The following is a 16,795-nucleotide window of genomic DNA, read 5'->3' on the forward strand; positions in this document are numbered from 1 at the left end:
TATTGCATTATTTTCGTGCAAAAAGGCATTGTCGCCCCGTGATCACAAATAACAACGATGTAGCTCCGGCTTAGAAGCAGATTCACGCACACACACGTGCGAGAACACAGGCATAGACACATACAATCTTCGTCGTCACCCCCGGCCAAACGGAGTCTCCCGCAGGGCAAAGCTCCCTCTCGATGACTTTCATTTACTTTTGTCTAAATGCGTAAGGCCCTGCCACATTATTCTATGAACTTTTTAGTCCCACCTCGCCACCATGACACTTTGTCGCCCCGCCCTTATTAAGGTTTTCCTTCCCTTGCCTTTAATTCATGTCAATTACTTCTGGTTAACAGTTCCGCGCTTTACGTGGCCTAGCTGAAGTGTCCCGCGCTAGCGTTCTTCACTTTCCAATCCACGGGGTAACGGCCACGGGGGGGGGGGGGGGGGTCTTCACCTGGCGCTGACACTCATCTCGCGCACGTGGAGGCTTGATCGTTTCTTCGTCCGATGCGAAAGAGGTGAAGGGCATGTGTTTTCAGCCCATGGGGATTCGCGCGGCCTTTTCGATGTGAGCAGATCATCGTGGGCATCGACGGTGAGGTGGGCCTCATCATGGAGCACGCACCCGTCGACGGCACGGTGGTGGTTCCCATCATGGACTACTGCTACACCTACATGTGAGCCTCGACCCACTTCGCATCTGCAGTTCGACGCAATAATTCGCGGAAAAAAACATAATTTCAAATACATTTTTTTCGCGAAATATTGAGTACTTGAACCTAATTCCTGGACCAATTAAGTCACTGCCATTAAACGCCTTCCTGTTAGAAATTAATTCAACCTGATTTTGTGTTTTGCGTGTTGGTGCTAGTGTATTGCTGCATTTACTTTTAGGACCGCATCTATGTGTTGCTATTATTTTATTCTGTTACTATTTTAGTGCTCTGCCTTCTTTCTTGTCAATTTTCTTTTCATTGTTTAATACCTTGTATCAAGTTTTCTACAGATTTGTTTAGCCCACTCCTGCAATTGCCTCATAAAAGGGCTGCATTATATGTATGAATCGATTTATTTATTTATTTATTTATTTATTTATTTATTTATTTATTTATTTATTTATTTATTTATTTATTTATTTATTTATTGATAGAGCCCAGGGAGCTAAAAAAGCAACTTCGGCACATGCGCGTGAAACGTCGGGTGCGACTGCTGCCATGTATTAAGTGCCCGCCACACGTGCCCACGCGTGTATATTGGCGAGTAAAAAAGATTAGCACAAGCGACGGATGGCCGGAGCGGCGGAATCGCGCCGCGCGTTGCGCGTTCGTGGAGACAACGATAGCGAGATAGTGCCGAGCCTTTCCCACGTGTGCAGCAGATGAGAGGCCGGCATTAAACAGCCTTAGTCAAACGCGCCTCTTCTGAAGCGTCGGAGTGCCGCCAGCTCTGTCGTTGGTCGGAAGTGCGTGACAGTGTGCACGTGGCCTTTCTGTCCGGCTCGGCCATCGCAGGAATTACATTTGTGACCCCGTTATCCCCTCCACAGACACGATGAACAAGATTGCTGATTTTACTCGCTAGCTGGATTGCTATTGGCTGCATCCCAACAAAACCACCTGTTTAAGTCGAGTACTCCCTCCTCCTTCATAATCATGAGAGGTTCTGTTCTAGTACGTTGGAACTTTATCAAACATGACTAGAAATAAAGTGTCGTATGCGAATTGTGGTTTTTCAAAACCGAATCGAATACTAATAGCGTTGGTAGAAGTCGATTTGAATGCGAATCGAATAGTGATAGAACCGAAACGAATGATGATGCGAAACAGCAAAGTGCTAGCGGCGGCGCTGCGCTGCGGCCGCTCTAACTTAGAGAGTTATACGTCGAAAGATGCACCGCTGATCATCAGGGGTACGCAAAACGGAGTGAGTGCATCGACTCTGATTGTCATGCTATTGCGCATAGAAAAATTGCCTGTTTTGCAGATTATGTCATGCCAAGTTAAGGTAGCGCCACGTATAAGTAGATGAGAGAGGCGGGCGCTTGAAGCCATGGCCTCCAAGGTTTGGCACGAAGGCACGGTTTTCAGAACCTGCCGGTGCTTTGAGGTATGCCTGGAGCTCTGCCTGAGCTCTATAGACCGGCATGCCGTGATCGGTCTCGAGTGTGGATGCCATAGATTGAGGGTTCAGCCCCCCGACGCGGTCCCTTCGTGCGGCGGCGTCAATAATGCTCCTACAGGGCCGCCAGAATTGGACGACATGGCAGAGCTCAGGCAGGTTCAACAAACCGTGCCCTGATGCCCAGCCTCGTAGATCATGGTTAGTACATTGCTCTCATCATCATACATAGCCACTCTCATCTACCGAGATGTGGATCTAGCTTAACGGCTGTCATCATCGGTAGAGCAGGTAATTTTCCTGTGCGTATAACACGACAGTCATAGAGTTAATACTCCATGCTGTGCGGCGGAGAAGTGGGCGGGGACATATTTTAAAACGACAATGCTAAGGTTTCTGTTCTGTTGAAAATTCGGCGTCGTCGTTGTTAGCGTTGTGAGCGAAAAATTCCCGAAGAAGCGACCTAGGCGGGCCACCTAGGTCACGTGACCTTGCGGCGTCAGCGCTACCTGCCCACCAGATGGTGAGAAATCTGACCATCGTGGCAGATAACAGTTAAACTAATTATTGGTCGCGGCAGGTTGTTCGGGAAGAGCAACCTGGGTATCAAAAGCCCCACCGATGGCAGCACCTGCCATCGCACGGCAGTGTCGCCTCGTTTAACCGCTGCACTGCCGCGCCAGGAGTGGTAAGAGGACTCCCAGGGATATATAAATGTGAAGCAAAAAATGACCAATTCCGGATATACGGGCATTAGACCATTAACGCTAACGCGTGCGGAGTTTAAGTGTCCCTCCAATTTTTTGAGCTAGTCTTAGGAGAAAACCTAAGGCAAGCTGTATTCAAACTTTGTGCCAATTATTTGAAAAGCATGCGATAGCTTCCGCTCATATCCAATTCATTTCTAACAATGTTGAACGTGCATTATTTGATTGGTTAGACGAATCGAATTGGAGGACCTTAGATACATAATTCTAATTTTTCGAATACTCACTATGCCCTAACTCACATCATTCCGTGGCGCGTTCTGGGCCAAGTGTTTAGGAAAATAAACGACAAAGAAAAATGAGTCGTCGTCTCAACATTGACCGGTCACCCTCAGAAGCAAGCATTTCATCGAAAGAGAAAGAAACAGTTCTTAGCAGGCTGTCTGCAGAGCTCCACTTAGACTAGAGAATGGCGACTGCCTGGCAAACTCCTTATCGTCCTGCTTGTGAACCGCAGCGCCACTCGTTGCCATTCTGCCACTCCAATGATCGTTCATTTGAGCTAACTTTTCGACGCGAAAGCGTTAAGGAGCTTGTGAGGCAGAGATGTTTTGAAACTTGAAAAAAAAGACCCACTTTGGCACGTGTAAAGCCAGAGTTGAGTCCTCAATACAACCGGGATCACTTACAATGCGCACATGACGACGAAACACAGCATAGTGTACATATTAATCTATACCTTCGATTAGCTTTATTTGCAGGCGCTAGTACCGACAAGAGGTTCCGGAAGGTTCCGGAAGAGGTTCCGCACACAAGAGCCAAGTGAACACGACAGCGACGGAGCGCAATCCTGAATGGCCACCTTAGAGTCAGTGCACGGCACTGAGCACTTTAGAGCCCCTCGTATCTTCCTCAAATACATTTCATGCACATGTGTTCTGAGGCGGTCTATTGGCTATGAAAGATTTGCCACTTTTGTGCACCTGCACAATTTGAGAACACCTTTGCGTTACTTTTTAGTTTTAACACAGATTCGTGTGCGCTGATCTTTAAGCTGTGTTAGAAACAATGGCTGCCGGGTCGCCTTAGTGTTGCTGTCCAAGCTAAGCCGCTTTCCTGCTAGGAGTTTGAAAATTCGCCCCTGTTCGGACTCAAACTTGGGCTAGGAGTAAATGCTCGATGGCTAAGGCAGCTCCCTTGAGCCCAGTCAGTTAATTTGACGGCAAGCTTTATCTCCAAAACGCAGGAAGAAGACGGCCCGGCACCGGCTTGATCCGCCCACTTGCCCGGACGACCAGCCCAAGAAACTGGAATTCGAGCTTACCAAAGAGAACTTGGACGACATCGTTTCTGCCAAGACCAGGATGGAGGCGTCAGTCATGCTTGAACTGCCAGTTTACCAGGACGTAGTCCAAAAGCACTCTGCATGCGCTCTTTCTGCCTTGTTCAGTTTTATGAAGCCAAGGGGCGTTTTCCAGCATGCTTTGGATAAGAAGTATTTAGGCTGTCTATCATCCAAGCTGTACGGACGCAAAGCGAGCTAAAGCGGAATTTCGTCTTTGGGACTGCATGAGCAAGTCTGGGGCGCCGCTTCGCTTCGCGCATTTTAGCAGAGCACGTGGCACGCCTTTGGAAAACTACGTATCTTAGTGAGGGTGGGGCAACTGTTTTCTCACACGTATCGCGAAGGTTCTGACCTGCAGTGCTAACGCCATAAACTACGAAGGACGCCTACACTATTAGTCTTTAGCCATACTTCAATGCATATTAACTGTTGAGCCCCTGTGCCCGACAAAAATTCCAGAAAAAATGAAGGCGGGTTGATCGGCTGCTATGAGAAGCGGCTAGAAATCGTAGGTCAAATCAAATGCGAGTCTTTTCATGTACGCTCACCTTTTTTATCTCTCTCTTTGACCAAGGTTGGCGCGTGACGTGGACGTAATCGGCCACCGGTTCGAAGAGTACGGCAAGGACTTCATAAAGTCGTGCCGGATGAGCCCGGATAGCTTCATCCAGATGGCCTTCCAGCTTTCCTATTATCGGTCAGTCTCCCGGATGCGCTCACTGCGCTAGGGAAGACAGACAGGAAGGTAGCCGCGTGAGGTTTCAACCCCGTAAAGCTGAGATGAGTCCCCGCCTCAAGGCTTGATGCGAGGTGAAAGTAAGATATTTGAACGCTTTCAACTGAATGCGGTCAAAAACTAAATTAAATCCTCATGTGCCCATAATATACAAGGAAAAAATATACTGGCGGATCACTAGGCGAATTAAACGGTCAAAGAAGTGGGCGTGTGTGAATACTAGGATTTCCCAACAAACAAGTTCGAATGTTCACATATATCGAATATGAAAAATAAGGTGCACTTGTTAGCAATAGTATTTTTATGCTTTGTCACACCGGAGTGTCATGTCTGCGGTGAAAGGAATAACAACGAATGATTAGCGCACAATAGTCATAAGGCTTCATTGGGTAAAAACCATGACAAGCAAAAGCGTAGAAAGGCCAATAGCTGTACGTGGTCATGTAGAATGCGCAACATCCTGGCGGAACCTTTCCTAACCACAGGGAACCGTCTCTCACTTGGGACAGAAGTGGCAGGTATCGCTGCAAGTATTCGAAAGAAAGGTCTCCAAGACTAGGATGTCTAAATAGTCTCTATGTCACCATTGAACTAAGGGATCACAACTAATTGGCATTAATAGCAAATCTGCACACGCTCCACTATTTAATGGTGAAGCGGAAATGCCTTCGTGTCGACGGCACCGTTGTGCAAGAAGTTGTACGATCCTCAAACATTCCCGAGTGCATTGAATCTAGCTCTTGGCTGTGTGCTACCTCTGCTGTTCCAAGTTTGTATCTTCTCTTTTTTTTCAGCTCTGAAAATATTGCACTTAAATAGTGGACATGCAAACTTAAATCGTATAACACGGTGCGCATTACTTCCTTGCTGTCCACGTCCAAACAGAACCCTTGCTGGTCTGAACTGTCCAATTTAGCGAAAATTTTGACGTGCCGCGATAGTTGCATTACCAGTGGATCACACGAAGATTAATAGCTACTGGAATAAATAAAAGCTGCTTTTTTTTCCTTGTACCTGCAATAACGACAGTAGGATTTAACGATGGCTTTAATGCTTCTGCATATTCACCGGCATGAATCACTAGGTCCTCGATATGCCAGAGTTCAAGGTCAAAAGCTCTTCCTAAAACCAGTTGCTGGGCGAGTTGGTATTTCATCACTTCATTCACACAGCGCGAAGACGAACACGGACAAGAGGGGATCTCCTTTTCGTTGCTGCGCATGTGTGCTGTACTATACAGAATGTCTCACCTAAGACTTTAGACAATTTTTAAAAATGGGCTTTTTGAGTTGAAAGCGTGCTTTTTTCGGCATGGCATTGTCAGCAGTGTTGTAAATCAGAGTACAGATAAAACGTGCCAACTAGCAGCTGGTTAACTAATACTAAATAGTAAACTTTTAACTATTGCTGTTAGGCTCTTTAATTTCTTGAGAGGCGTGTAACACACCGCAGGTAACATCCTTATCAGTTTCTAGAATTTCAAAAACGCGGTTACCCTCGGCGCTGTGGCCCAACAAATTTTGGCTACACCGCACCAAAATGCATGCGCTTTCGAGAAGCTTTCAGGCAAAGCAACCTCCCCAGTGCTCGCAACTCGTCGAAATAGCCAGAATTTGTTGGGCCACAGAGCAGAGGGTAACCGCGTTTTCGATATTCTATAGATTGATATACATATTACTTACGGTGGGCTACGTGCCTCTCAATAATTAAAGAACCTAACAGTAATAGTTAAAACGTTAACTATTCAATATTAGTTAGCCAGTCCGCTAGTTAGCACATCTTAGCTGTATTCTGATGTATAACGCCGCTGAAAATGCTATGGAAAAAAATCGCTCTCCTAACTCAAAAACCCTCTTTTTATAAACGTGTAGAGTCCTAGGTGAAACACCGTGTATATGTTTACGCTGCGCCTACCAATACAGCGTTGTGGAAGTCAGCGCTTTGTGGTGTCTCCCCTCTTTTCCGTGTTCGCGCTGTGTGAATGAAATCAAGCAGTGCAGCCGAGAGCTCATAATCAGCTGCGTACTCTTGTCGGTTTACTTGATGCAGAGAAGCTGGATGCCGGGTGCTTTAACTACCGCATATAAATAGCGGGCACCTCGGGATGCGTTGTGTCCATAAGGTGGGAGAACGTGATATGCAGGCTACACCTTCCTTCCTCCACTTCCCACGCGGGGCGTTAAGTGCGCTCTTTCCTATCGCATTCTGTCACTCTCAAAGACTTTTCTGCGCTAACGACTCTTCATGCATTGTGTTGTCTTCATGAACAGGTGGTCAATAGATGACCTGCAAACGGGAGTCAGCAAGTATTATTAAATTTAAAATACTAATCAAATAATATACATTCAATATTCGCATTCGTTTGAAAGGTTCAGCCTCCTCGGTATTTCTGGTATACAAAAAAACACGAATATTAGAGCCGAATCGAATACATCTGGTAGAGCATTCAAAAGGTTAAATATTTTTGTTTTCTACAAAGGCTTCCGGTGAACTTCACTGACAGCGACCAAACACGGAGGCTCAATGCTCTGTCGTCCTTTCATTCTGTTCAGCCGTGACTAATCCGTTTTGGGAGCGCATAGACAGTGACTGTGTGTGCACTGTTGCAGTAATACGCCTCCTCCGCTGAAGACAGTAATGCTGGCAGTTAGCTGTTTGCAAAGCAGAGAAAGGAGGCCGAGACATGCCGTCCGGAAACGAAAATGTAGTATTGGGAATACTACTCCGGGGTGCAGGCACCAGTAGCATAGACCATTAAGAGCTCCTGTGATAAAATGGGACGTCAGTGATTCACCTCTTAAAGACGAAGATACCTATTGACCCTTCATATATGCTTTCTAATATTATCCTGAAAAAAAATAGTAGCCAAGTTTAAAATGACTAAGCATGTTTTTTTCTTTGTTCTATTTTCGAAACAATGGCGTTTCCCATATACAGAGAGCTAATGTTGTCTGAAACAGCTTTTATGGTCTGCGCACTGCGAAGTTATTCTTTTTTTACAACTTTTGTTCGTAAATTTTTGAGATTGATTTATTTTCTTCTCTAGGAATGATTCCCCAAAACAAATGTTGGTGAATTAGAGTAGCGTTGTCTTCTCGGGCTGTTCTCAGCTATATATGTAAATTGATGTGGCAGCCGCTAGATGGCACTACATGTAAAAATTACGTTGTCACTAGTCCTCTGCGCATTCTACTGTGCGTGAATGTGGAGAGATGAACATCCTCCTCGAAAGTCGTGTAAACAAAATTCTGTGTAAAACTTGACAAGACAGCCACACAGACGTATGAGCCCCTTTTTAACGATTACGGCAACGAGACATTATCACTGGTGTGAGTTTTCGAGTGGCACAAGAGGTTCGTTTCGGGGAGAACATCGGTTAAAGACGACACAAAACACGGGTGCCCTTCAACCTCACAGAATGAAAACAACGTGACTCCGATCAGAGAAATCGTACAGCAAGACCGCACCATTACACTCCGCATGCTATCAGACGCTCTCGACATTAGTAAGACAAGATGCCATCAAATTTTCCGTAAGAACTTGGGTGAACGGAAGCTGGATGCCAGACTTGTGCCGCACTTCCACAAGCAGACCAGAAGGACACGCGGGCATCAGTGAGCGCTGATTTGCTCTCCGAAGAAGAGAAGAATGTTGCGTTCGTCGACAGCATCATTGCTGAAGACGAAACATGGAGTTTTCAATATTATCCTCAAACAAAGAGGCAGAGCGCCGAATGGCGGTCCACAAGCTCTCCGGTGTCGAGAAAGGTGCGGCGACAGAAGACCAAAACAAAGACGATGCTGAATATTTTTTTCGACGCCAGAGGTGTCATACACAACTAGTTCGTCCCACAAGGGCAGACGGTGAATCAGAAGTTTTATGTCCGCATGCTCCAACACATGCCTGATGCATTGCGACGCCGTCGCCCGGACTTATGGGCATCTAGACAATGGAGTCTTTTCCACAATAACGCAAGGCCGCACATTGCTCTCAGCGTGACAAAATTTCTCGCCAAGCACAGCATTACTGCACTTCCGCATCCGCCATACTCGCCTGACATCTCCCCTCTCTTGCAATTTGTTCCTGTTTCCTCGTGTGAAGAGAGCCCTAAAAGTCGCTGGGTTGAGAGCGTGGAGGCCATTCAAGACGCCACGACAAAGGAACTGACAGCTCTGTCAAAAAAAACGCTTTTCAACTATTTCCATGCCCTGAAGAAGCATTGGAGGCTGTGTATAGACTGTAATGGAGACTATTTCGAAGGGGTGCTGCACAAAAGATTTCAATGTTAAACACATTTATTTCTATTGGACTCAGTCTCGCAACTTTACGGACAAAAGTTTTACTTTCCGCAGACAACCTTTTAGCAGACTGCAATGTCTTCGGAAATTCTAGACAGCAAATTATTGCGGAAACCATGGTGCTTGAGCAATGTTCTGTTTCACTGTGCCAGCTGTATCGCAATCAGCGCTTCCTAAGCGGTTGCAGGCAGAACTTTTTTTGAGCAGTGGCTTTTACAGCATAACTGCGATACGCCCGCACACGCGATACGCATGGCTCACAAACACTGCCCTTCAACCACTGCAAAGGGTTGCACAAACACTAGGCTGTTACGAGGTCCGAAATATGTCTGTTTCCCTGTAATAAATAAGTAGGTAATTATGCCTATAATAATTGGTTTGGTTGGCTTATGTGGGTTTAAAGTCCCAAAGTGACTCAGGCTATGAGAGACGCCGTGGTGAAGGGCTCCGGAAATGTCGACCACCTAGGGTTCTTTACCGTGCACTGACATCGCACAGTACACGGGCCTCTAGAATATCGCCTCCATCGAAATTCGGCCGCCCCGGCCGGGATCGCACCCGCGTCTTTCGGGCCGGCAGCCGAGCGCCATAACCACTCAGCTACCGTGGCGGCTTTCTATAATAATTGTATAGCTGCGACGTTTGGCACAATTATCATACCGTCCGCCAAAACAAATTTTGAATATGGGTGTATTTTGACGGGAAATAAAAAATTTAGTTGAGCAACGACTTATAGAAATTCAGACATAGAAAGTCACAGAATGACCGCCTTGTACGCGCTTGGTTTTCAAACCTCTCAGCGTTTACGAATACCGCGCTTTTACGAAACCTATGACTGGGGCTAATACCATCACTTGCCATCGAACTCCCCACTCTCCCCTGTGATTGTACGGATCGTGCATGGCGGCAGGCAAAGGGAGGTGAAAGTGGAGACAAGTAGGACATGAGAGGCCAGCAACACAACTATTTCCGTCACTAACAGCATGTGAACGTAGCATGTTGACGAAAGTTGTGTGATCTTCACCTCCGTCTCCTCACTGCAGGCATAATGGATAAAACTGTTGGCACTGAACTTTTTCGACACTGCTTCAGCCTGTGGTCTTAATGATCAAAACGATGCCTTACTCGTCAAATCTTAAGCAGTTTTTATTGTTCCAGGATGTTAAAATATAAATTCTGTTGGTAATACCTGCATATGCGCTTCATTATTTAACATTCGAGGATTACTATTCGTATTTGATGTAACGATGCACGAAGAGATTGCGAAGGCTGCACAGGCAGTAATCCGCATCTCTTGGTCTCTGCATATACCGTATTTCCGCGCTTACTTGCTGCACAGTGATTGTCACCAACTCGTCCAGATGAAAGTTTTGTTAAACGACCGCATACTGAAACGCACTGGTTCTTTCAGGGAAAAAATAATGTGCTACAGGCGCGATTAACAACATGACTGCACGGAAAAGCAATTAAAAGAAAAAAATCGGACATTTTTTAGCATCAATGAAAGGCGTCCTAAATGTTTTGCATTTATAGGGATACTGGAAGCCGCACATCCATGATGGGGACTCAGGGACACAAGAGAAGTATTTTTCACCCGCTCTGCCTTACCGCCGAGGGCGCGCTTAGCTAGGCAGCGTCCACAAAGGCAGCTGCTGTGCAACGGCGCGCATACATTCTTTCGACTCCTCGCTCCTGCCTGCCTCTGCTTCCACGAGGTCAACATCCTCCGTCCTTTGTGCGCTTCTGCCACTGTAAGCCCTTTTCCCCAGGCTTACTTCCGCTCCCCTCTGTTATTGGCTTTACTCTTGCGCTTCCTCCCACTGCAAGGCTCACTTCATACACTCTCAGTCGAGGTTGCGTCATACAATGGACATCCACCAGGCAAGTTTTAAGGGTTGACCTTATGAATGTTAAGCATATAAAAGGATATGGCGTGAAAGTTCCACCGAACAGCGTCTCTCGGCCACAAGCATTTGGCAAAACGCCGTCGCATCTAGTGGCGCATTTTCTGGCCCGCAGCCTGCACGGCCACAGCCCGGCGACGTACGAGAGCGCATCGACGCGCATGTTCCTGCTGGGCCGCACCGAGGCCATCCGGTCGCAGTCGAAGGAGAGCGACACCTTCTGCCGCGAGTACATGGCCGGAAAGCTCAATGTGGCCGAGCGAGACGCCCTGCTCAGGAACGCCATCTCCACCCACAAGGACTACGCAAGCCTGGTAAGCGCCGAGAGCCTCTTTGAATCGGCAGAAGCTTGAACCAACCCTTGACAATTTCTGTATAATACACGCCGGTATGGCCAGTGCGCAGCGTATGTCAATGCGCGAAGAGGTACACACTTCCACTTGCACCTGGAGCCATTTCCGATTTATTGCGCCCCTTTAACGATTACTTAGACAATACGCGAAGAGGTTTTAATTAGGTGCAATAAAATCATAGCGTACTCATGGAACTCTCAGCACACGGTCGCACCTAAACAGAACTAGGTGGTACTGTAGAGCACACTGCGAGCAGTTCAGTACTTTCTGGCACTGAATGAATAAATGCTGAACGGTGAGTGAAAACAGCCACTTTGTAAAGGTTTCGTGCAGGGTCTGCTTGTAGATGGAGGTCGAAAAATCGAATTTCTTTTTACAAAGTATAAAATTATATTTAAGTGCTTGCATATAAAACTGAGCTCGTATTCTTTAATTTTGCGCAAAAAAAGGAGGCAAATCACTGAGCCGAAGTCAGCGAAAAACGCGCCCAATGTATCTTGCACTAAATCCCTCAAGTAGGCTTCCACACACACTTCTGCAGACCCCGCAGTCAACATGGCCGATCTCGATCTGGAGCGTCGTTATCGCAGCGCTGTTGCTATCAAACGCTGCGCAACATCATCAAGGCTGGGAGTGCCTCTTCAATGCTTCAGGTCGCACTGTCGTCTTCCACGTGCACTCAATCCAGGGGTGTTGACCAAGCTCGAGGTCTGCCGTCTTGTTTGGGTCAGCTGAGATGTAAGGTGTAATGACTCAAAATAGGAGCTTGTCACTGAGTGCCGACAAGGTCCTCGCTCATCCGCCATCTTCGTGAATTGTTTGCTCAGAAGGTCGCAATCCGGGGCGCTTCAATAGCATGGACGAGTCCGCAGCTCCTACAGCGTCACGCTTGCTTTTCATTCTTGCAATACGCATGCAAATAGTGATCTTCCAAAACACCCACTGTAGTGCCGATGACCTGCTTCAGGAATAACAGAGGGTGGACAATGCAAATGGTCAGCGACACAACGAGCGTCGCTGCTTAAAGCTATTTGTAGAGGCTTTATGTGGATAAGACCGTTTGCAGAATTTCGCACAAGAATGAGGACAACTCTGTCGCGGTATATTCAGAAATAGCTAATTTCACTCACGCTGAGGCATACATACATGGTGCAAATGGCTGCGAGGAGCGCGGCGTGAAGTTGGGCGCTCTTGCTGTCCGTGCATATAGAGCAGCTGAGCTGCCTGCAGCAAAGGAGGGATGCCAATTTCCCCAATTTTACAGCTTTCTCTTCTATGGATTAACGCGAGAAACGAAGTCGCTGCAAAGGCAAGCGTAGAATTTGCGTACTATGGCAAGGCCTAACGACGGCCAAGCGGCGCTCATGAGTTCAACTTTTGACACTTGCGAGTTTCATCAGATATGCGCTGATTAGTTGAAGAGTGCTTCAAAAAAAAAGAGCCGGAAATTAGCGAAGCCAGGTGCGCTATTTAGTGATCGTACGCAAACACCATAATCTGTATTATCACTGCATTAAGGGACCTTGTAAGGTAAGCAGTGCGTAGATTCCAAATTTTGTTTTTTTTTTTCAGCATGGTTTTCGAAATTACCGAATAGAACTTTCCGAAACTTCGAAATGAATTTTGCTTTGACATTTATTTAAGCTATCTTCATGGCGTGATATTGAAATGTTTACGTTCGACATAATTACATTTCAGCCAAATTTTGCATGCATGTGCGCAAGAAGGCGCCGAGTTCAGCTAGCTGGACAGTACTACGACGTTTGACATTTTTATTCTCCATATGACGAAAAAGCGTTAATTACCGCTTTCAGGGTAGAAGATACAAATGTATTTTTCTTATACAATGAAAAAGAGAAGCCAGAATGTTTCATTGAAATTAAAACAGTGCTTTGATATGGAGCAGCGCCGGTGAATCTGCAATTCCTCTCACTCAGTGTCATATCAATTCGGTGCATCCGCAAATGAAAGCTTGCAGATTGTTCAGAGTTACGCTCTCATGTTGTCTACAACAAAGGATTAATAGTACAGGCAAGCCACTTTTGCACACAGGTTATGCGGCCAGGCTGATAAAATAGGAGAGGATTACTCTCGCCGCCACTCTCTCAATGTCAGCAAACTGTGTAGCCACTGGAATAATCGCGCACGTTTATTTTGTAAACTTTGGGTCAGTCGTATCTCTAGGCTTTTCCATTCGACAGAAGACCGTGAGTATCGGCGTGCAATTCACCTGAAGCGATGGATATAGCTGTTGCGTATGACGTTTCCTCTGCCAGCGAGTAACAGCAACGCGTAAGTAAGGCGGGCGAATTTTTCGGCATAGCATTGTCAGCGATGTAGTGCATGAAGATCGGGGCGGCGAACCAGAATTTTCTCGTGTTTGGTTCGGGTGCAAACCTTTGGGATTCAGTTGCAGATTTGGATGCGGAGCGGCGTTTCGTTCTGGTTCGAGCCGGTTCAGAATGCTTAACAATCAATATTAATTTTTTTTAACGTAGATGGTGTTTTCACAACCCCTTTGATGCTTTATTTTCTCTTCTCTGCGATGCAAGTAAGCAAACAAGAAAAACAAAAATTGCTCCAAGCGAGATATTTCTACTTGACACACTATATTTTACTGCCTCCGACAAAATGCATGTGTAAATTACGCCGATGGTCACAAGTTTGAATAAACTAAAAAAACTTGGGTCGCTACATTCTCTTCGCATATTACAAACTTTGCAGCACTTTTTATTACTCAACTTGGTTGTCTCCTGCGTCCTGCCTTCATGCAAAAACGACTTTTGAAAACGCCCCGGACTTGATGCGAAATGCATGAGGCTTTTAATTAAAATGTAAGACGGGAATTCAAAGTGAAACAAAATAGGCCGATACGCGCAAGAAGGGTACATTCATTTCTCCTAGCAGCTAATGAAGGTTACTATTACTTTACAGAAGGAAAGAAGTTGGTGATGTGCTCATTTGCGAGGGTATTTCAAAATTCGTTTCATTTGTGTGCAGATAAGCATAATTACCCTTATTTGGAAAAAGCGCGAAATAAAGGTTTTGTAGACACTTTGGAGTATAGTGAAATTTTAGGCCATTTTAACTTTCGAGGCTTTGAACAAAAATTTGTGGATCCGGGAAGCAATTAACGGAAATCGATTACGTATAACGACAGCGTCACATCACATCAGGGACAATTATCAATACAAGACGGAAATTTTCCTGGTTGTGCATGTTGTAACGGATCAAAGGGGCCACGCAGCCGTTCCTTCGAACACTCCCCGTTCAATCACCTCGTCTTCGTCATCTTCTCATTGACGGTGCTCGCACTTCGCCGTTCTCGTTACACTGCTGCTCCACATGTACACACTTATTCAGCGTTTCCGGAAAAACCCCTTAGCGCGAGCAGTTATGTCTTCACTGATGGACGCATTTTATTATAGTCATTTTAGTCAGCGTTTATGAACAAACCTAACCATATTTAGCTGTAAAGTGAAACTGCGTGAAATAAAACACGCAATCTTGCATTTCGTAGAACGCTGATAACTGCTTACTTGGGCTCGAAAAAAACTTGAGGGGTCTCTTAAGCTCCGCCTTAAGGTTATGACGCGGTAGCGTTATGGGTCCTACCAGCGGCCTACGGTCCTCTGCGTATCACTTCGCAGACACGCATACTGTTTTTTCTCTCACCATCACATAACGCTTAGCCTACCCTAAAGAGTACAATGCAACAGCATTACAGATCTTTCCCGCGCAAGTAAACCTCTGTCGCCGAGGTTCTGCTTACATGACCACTGTATGTGTGGAATTGCTCATACTCTACTTCACATTCATAGGCTGCTGGAAGTCGTCGATCATACCACTCCTGGCGCAGGGGTTAAGCGATGCGTGACTGCCCCGGCAGGGGGCTGTTTCAAACACAGCCGCCGGTACGGCTTTTGAAATTCAGGTTGCTCTTCCCTTGGAACATCTCGCAACCAATCAGTAATACGACTGCCACCTGCCACGCTGGGCAGGTTGCGACGACGTCACTAGGTCATGTGAGCTAGGTGGCAGGTTGGCCACCTGCTTTTTCGCTCAACGCCGATCACGACACCGGATTTTCTGCAGGACGGGAGATTTAACGTTATCGCGTTAATACAGCCACCAGAACATCAGATATATACAGAGATTCCAGCTCTTTAAGAGGAGAAGAACAGAAGAACAGCAGGGGACAAGACACAGAAGAGAAGCAAACAGGACGAGCTCGTCCTGTTTGCTTCTCGCCTTTCTTTTGTCCCCTGCTCAGTTTTATGTTTTGTAATCATGTCTGCACAATTTTTAAGACATACGAATAGATTCTTTTATTTTGAAAAATACATAGTTCACTTGTCTATACAGTGCGTAGCGTTATCTAATATAAAATGGTTTTGTCAATGGCAATTCATTTATTATTTTTGCGTTTGATCCTTCCACAAATGGTATGAGGAGGACGCGCTGCAACATGAGCCCCCCCACGACAAAATTTCTGGCTATGCCACTGATCGGCTCTGTTTGTTGTCTTTTTATGCAGGACCTGTAATTATTAATTTTGTTAGCGTTATCGTTCCCCATACAAGTGACCCATAACTTAGGTGACTAGAAAAAAAAACTAATAGCGTGGATCTTCTCAGGGAGCATATGCCTATTCACCTCGCACGCTTTGAAGATTTTTTTCTTTAAAAAAAAAATAACTGACGTCTCAACAAAGGGCGAGTTTCTCTCGGCAGCTACGTCTTTCATTCCGGAACTCCGCTTCCGTGCGGCGGTGCATACCGGAATATTTTCTGTGACCCGTGGCTGCTGACAAGCCGACCATCTCTTATAAACTGGTTCACTGCATCCGAGTGACTTTTGAAAATGCGTCTGGCTTTCCCCAAGCACCTGCAGCTGCTCTTTATTTACGAAAATGGTCAGGTAAATAAGCACAAGAATTTTGAGAATCACACACAGAAACCATAGCACATGCAATGGTCTCTGCTATTTTATCTGCAAATAAGGAAGTGGCAAGGATCATGAATGTAATGTAGCTGTCAATTTCTAGAAAATACAGGACACGCGGCATCCCGCCATCATAGTCATCAAGCTGTGTTCTCATCGCGCACTCAAGCGCTCGTAATCTGAAGTCAGAACCCAGTCCCAAAATTCGTTTCTCCTCACTGTCCTTTAGATGGCGGACTTACTTGCTGCGGTTGCCGCTCAGCTCGAGCTGTGACTTCGATCAGGACAAGATGCAAAAGCAGCTGTCAGCACACATTATATACACAGTGTGGACAAGGCAGATCACCCGTTCGCCAATGATCCGCATGTGACCTACCTGCTTAACTTGAAATTATTTCATGC

At 46.1% G+C, this 16,795-nt stretch overlaps 1 protein-coding gene across 1 annotated transcript in view; it reads left to right on the forward strand.

Annotated features, from left to right (window-relative positions):
* Positions 1–16,795, forward strand: part of LOC144100921 (carnitine O-acetyltransferase-like) — a 52,577-nt gene that overhangs the window by 19,158 nt on the left and 16,624 nt on the right. The window contains exons 8-11 of the mRNA XM_077633845.1: positions 565–665; positions 4,060–4,185; positions 4,733–4,855; positions 11,212–11,410. Coding sequence (XP_077489971.1) covers positions 565–665; positions 4,060–4,185; positions 4,733–4,855; positions 11,212–11,410 — 549 coding nt within the window. The remainder of the gene's footprint in view (positions 1–564; positions 666–4,059; positions 4,186–4,732; positions 4,856–11,211; positions 11,411–16,795) is intronic.

This window comes from Amblyomma americanum, chromosome 1, assembly GCF_052857255.1.
Source record: "Amblyomma americanum isolate KBUSLIRL-KWMA chromosome 1, ASM5285725v1, whole genome shotgun sequence".
Classification (NCBI taxonomy): Eukaryota; Metazoa; Arthropoda; class Arachnida; order Ixodida; family Ixodidae; genus Amblyomma; species Amblyomma americanum.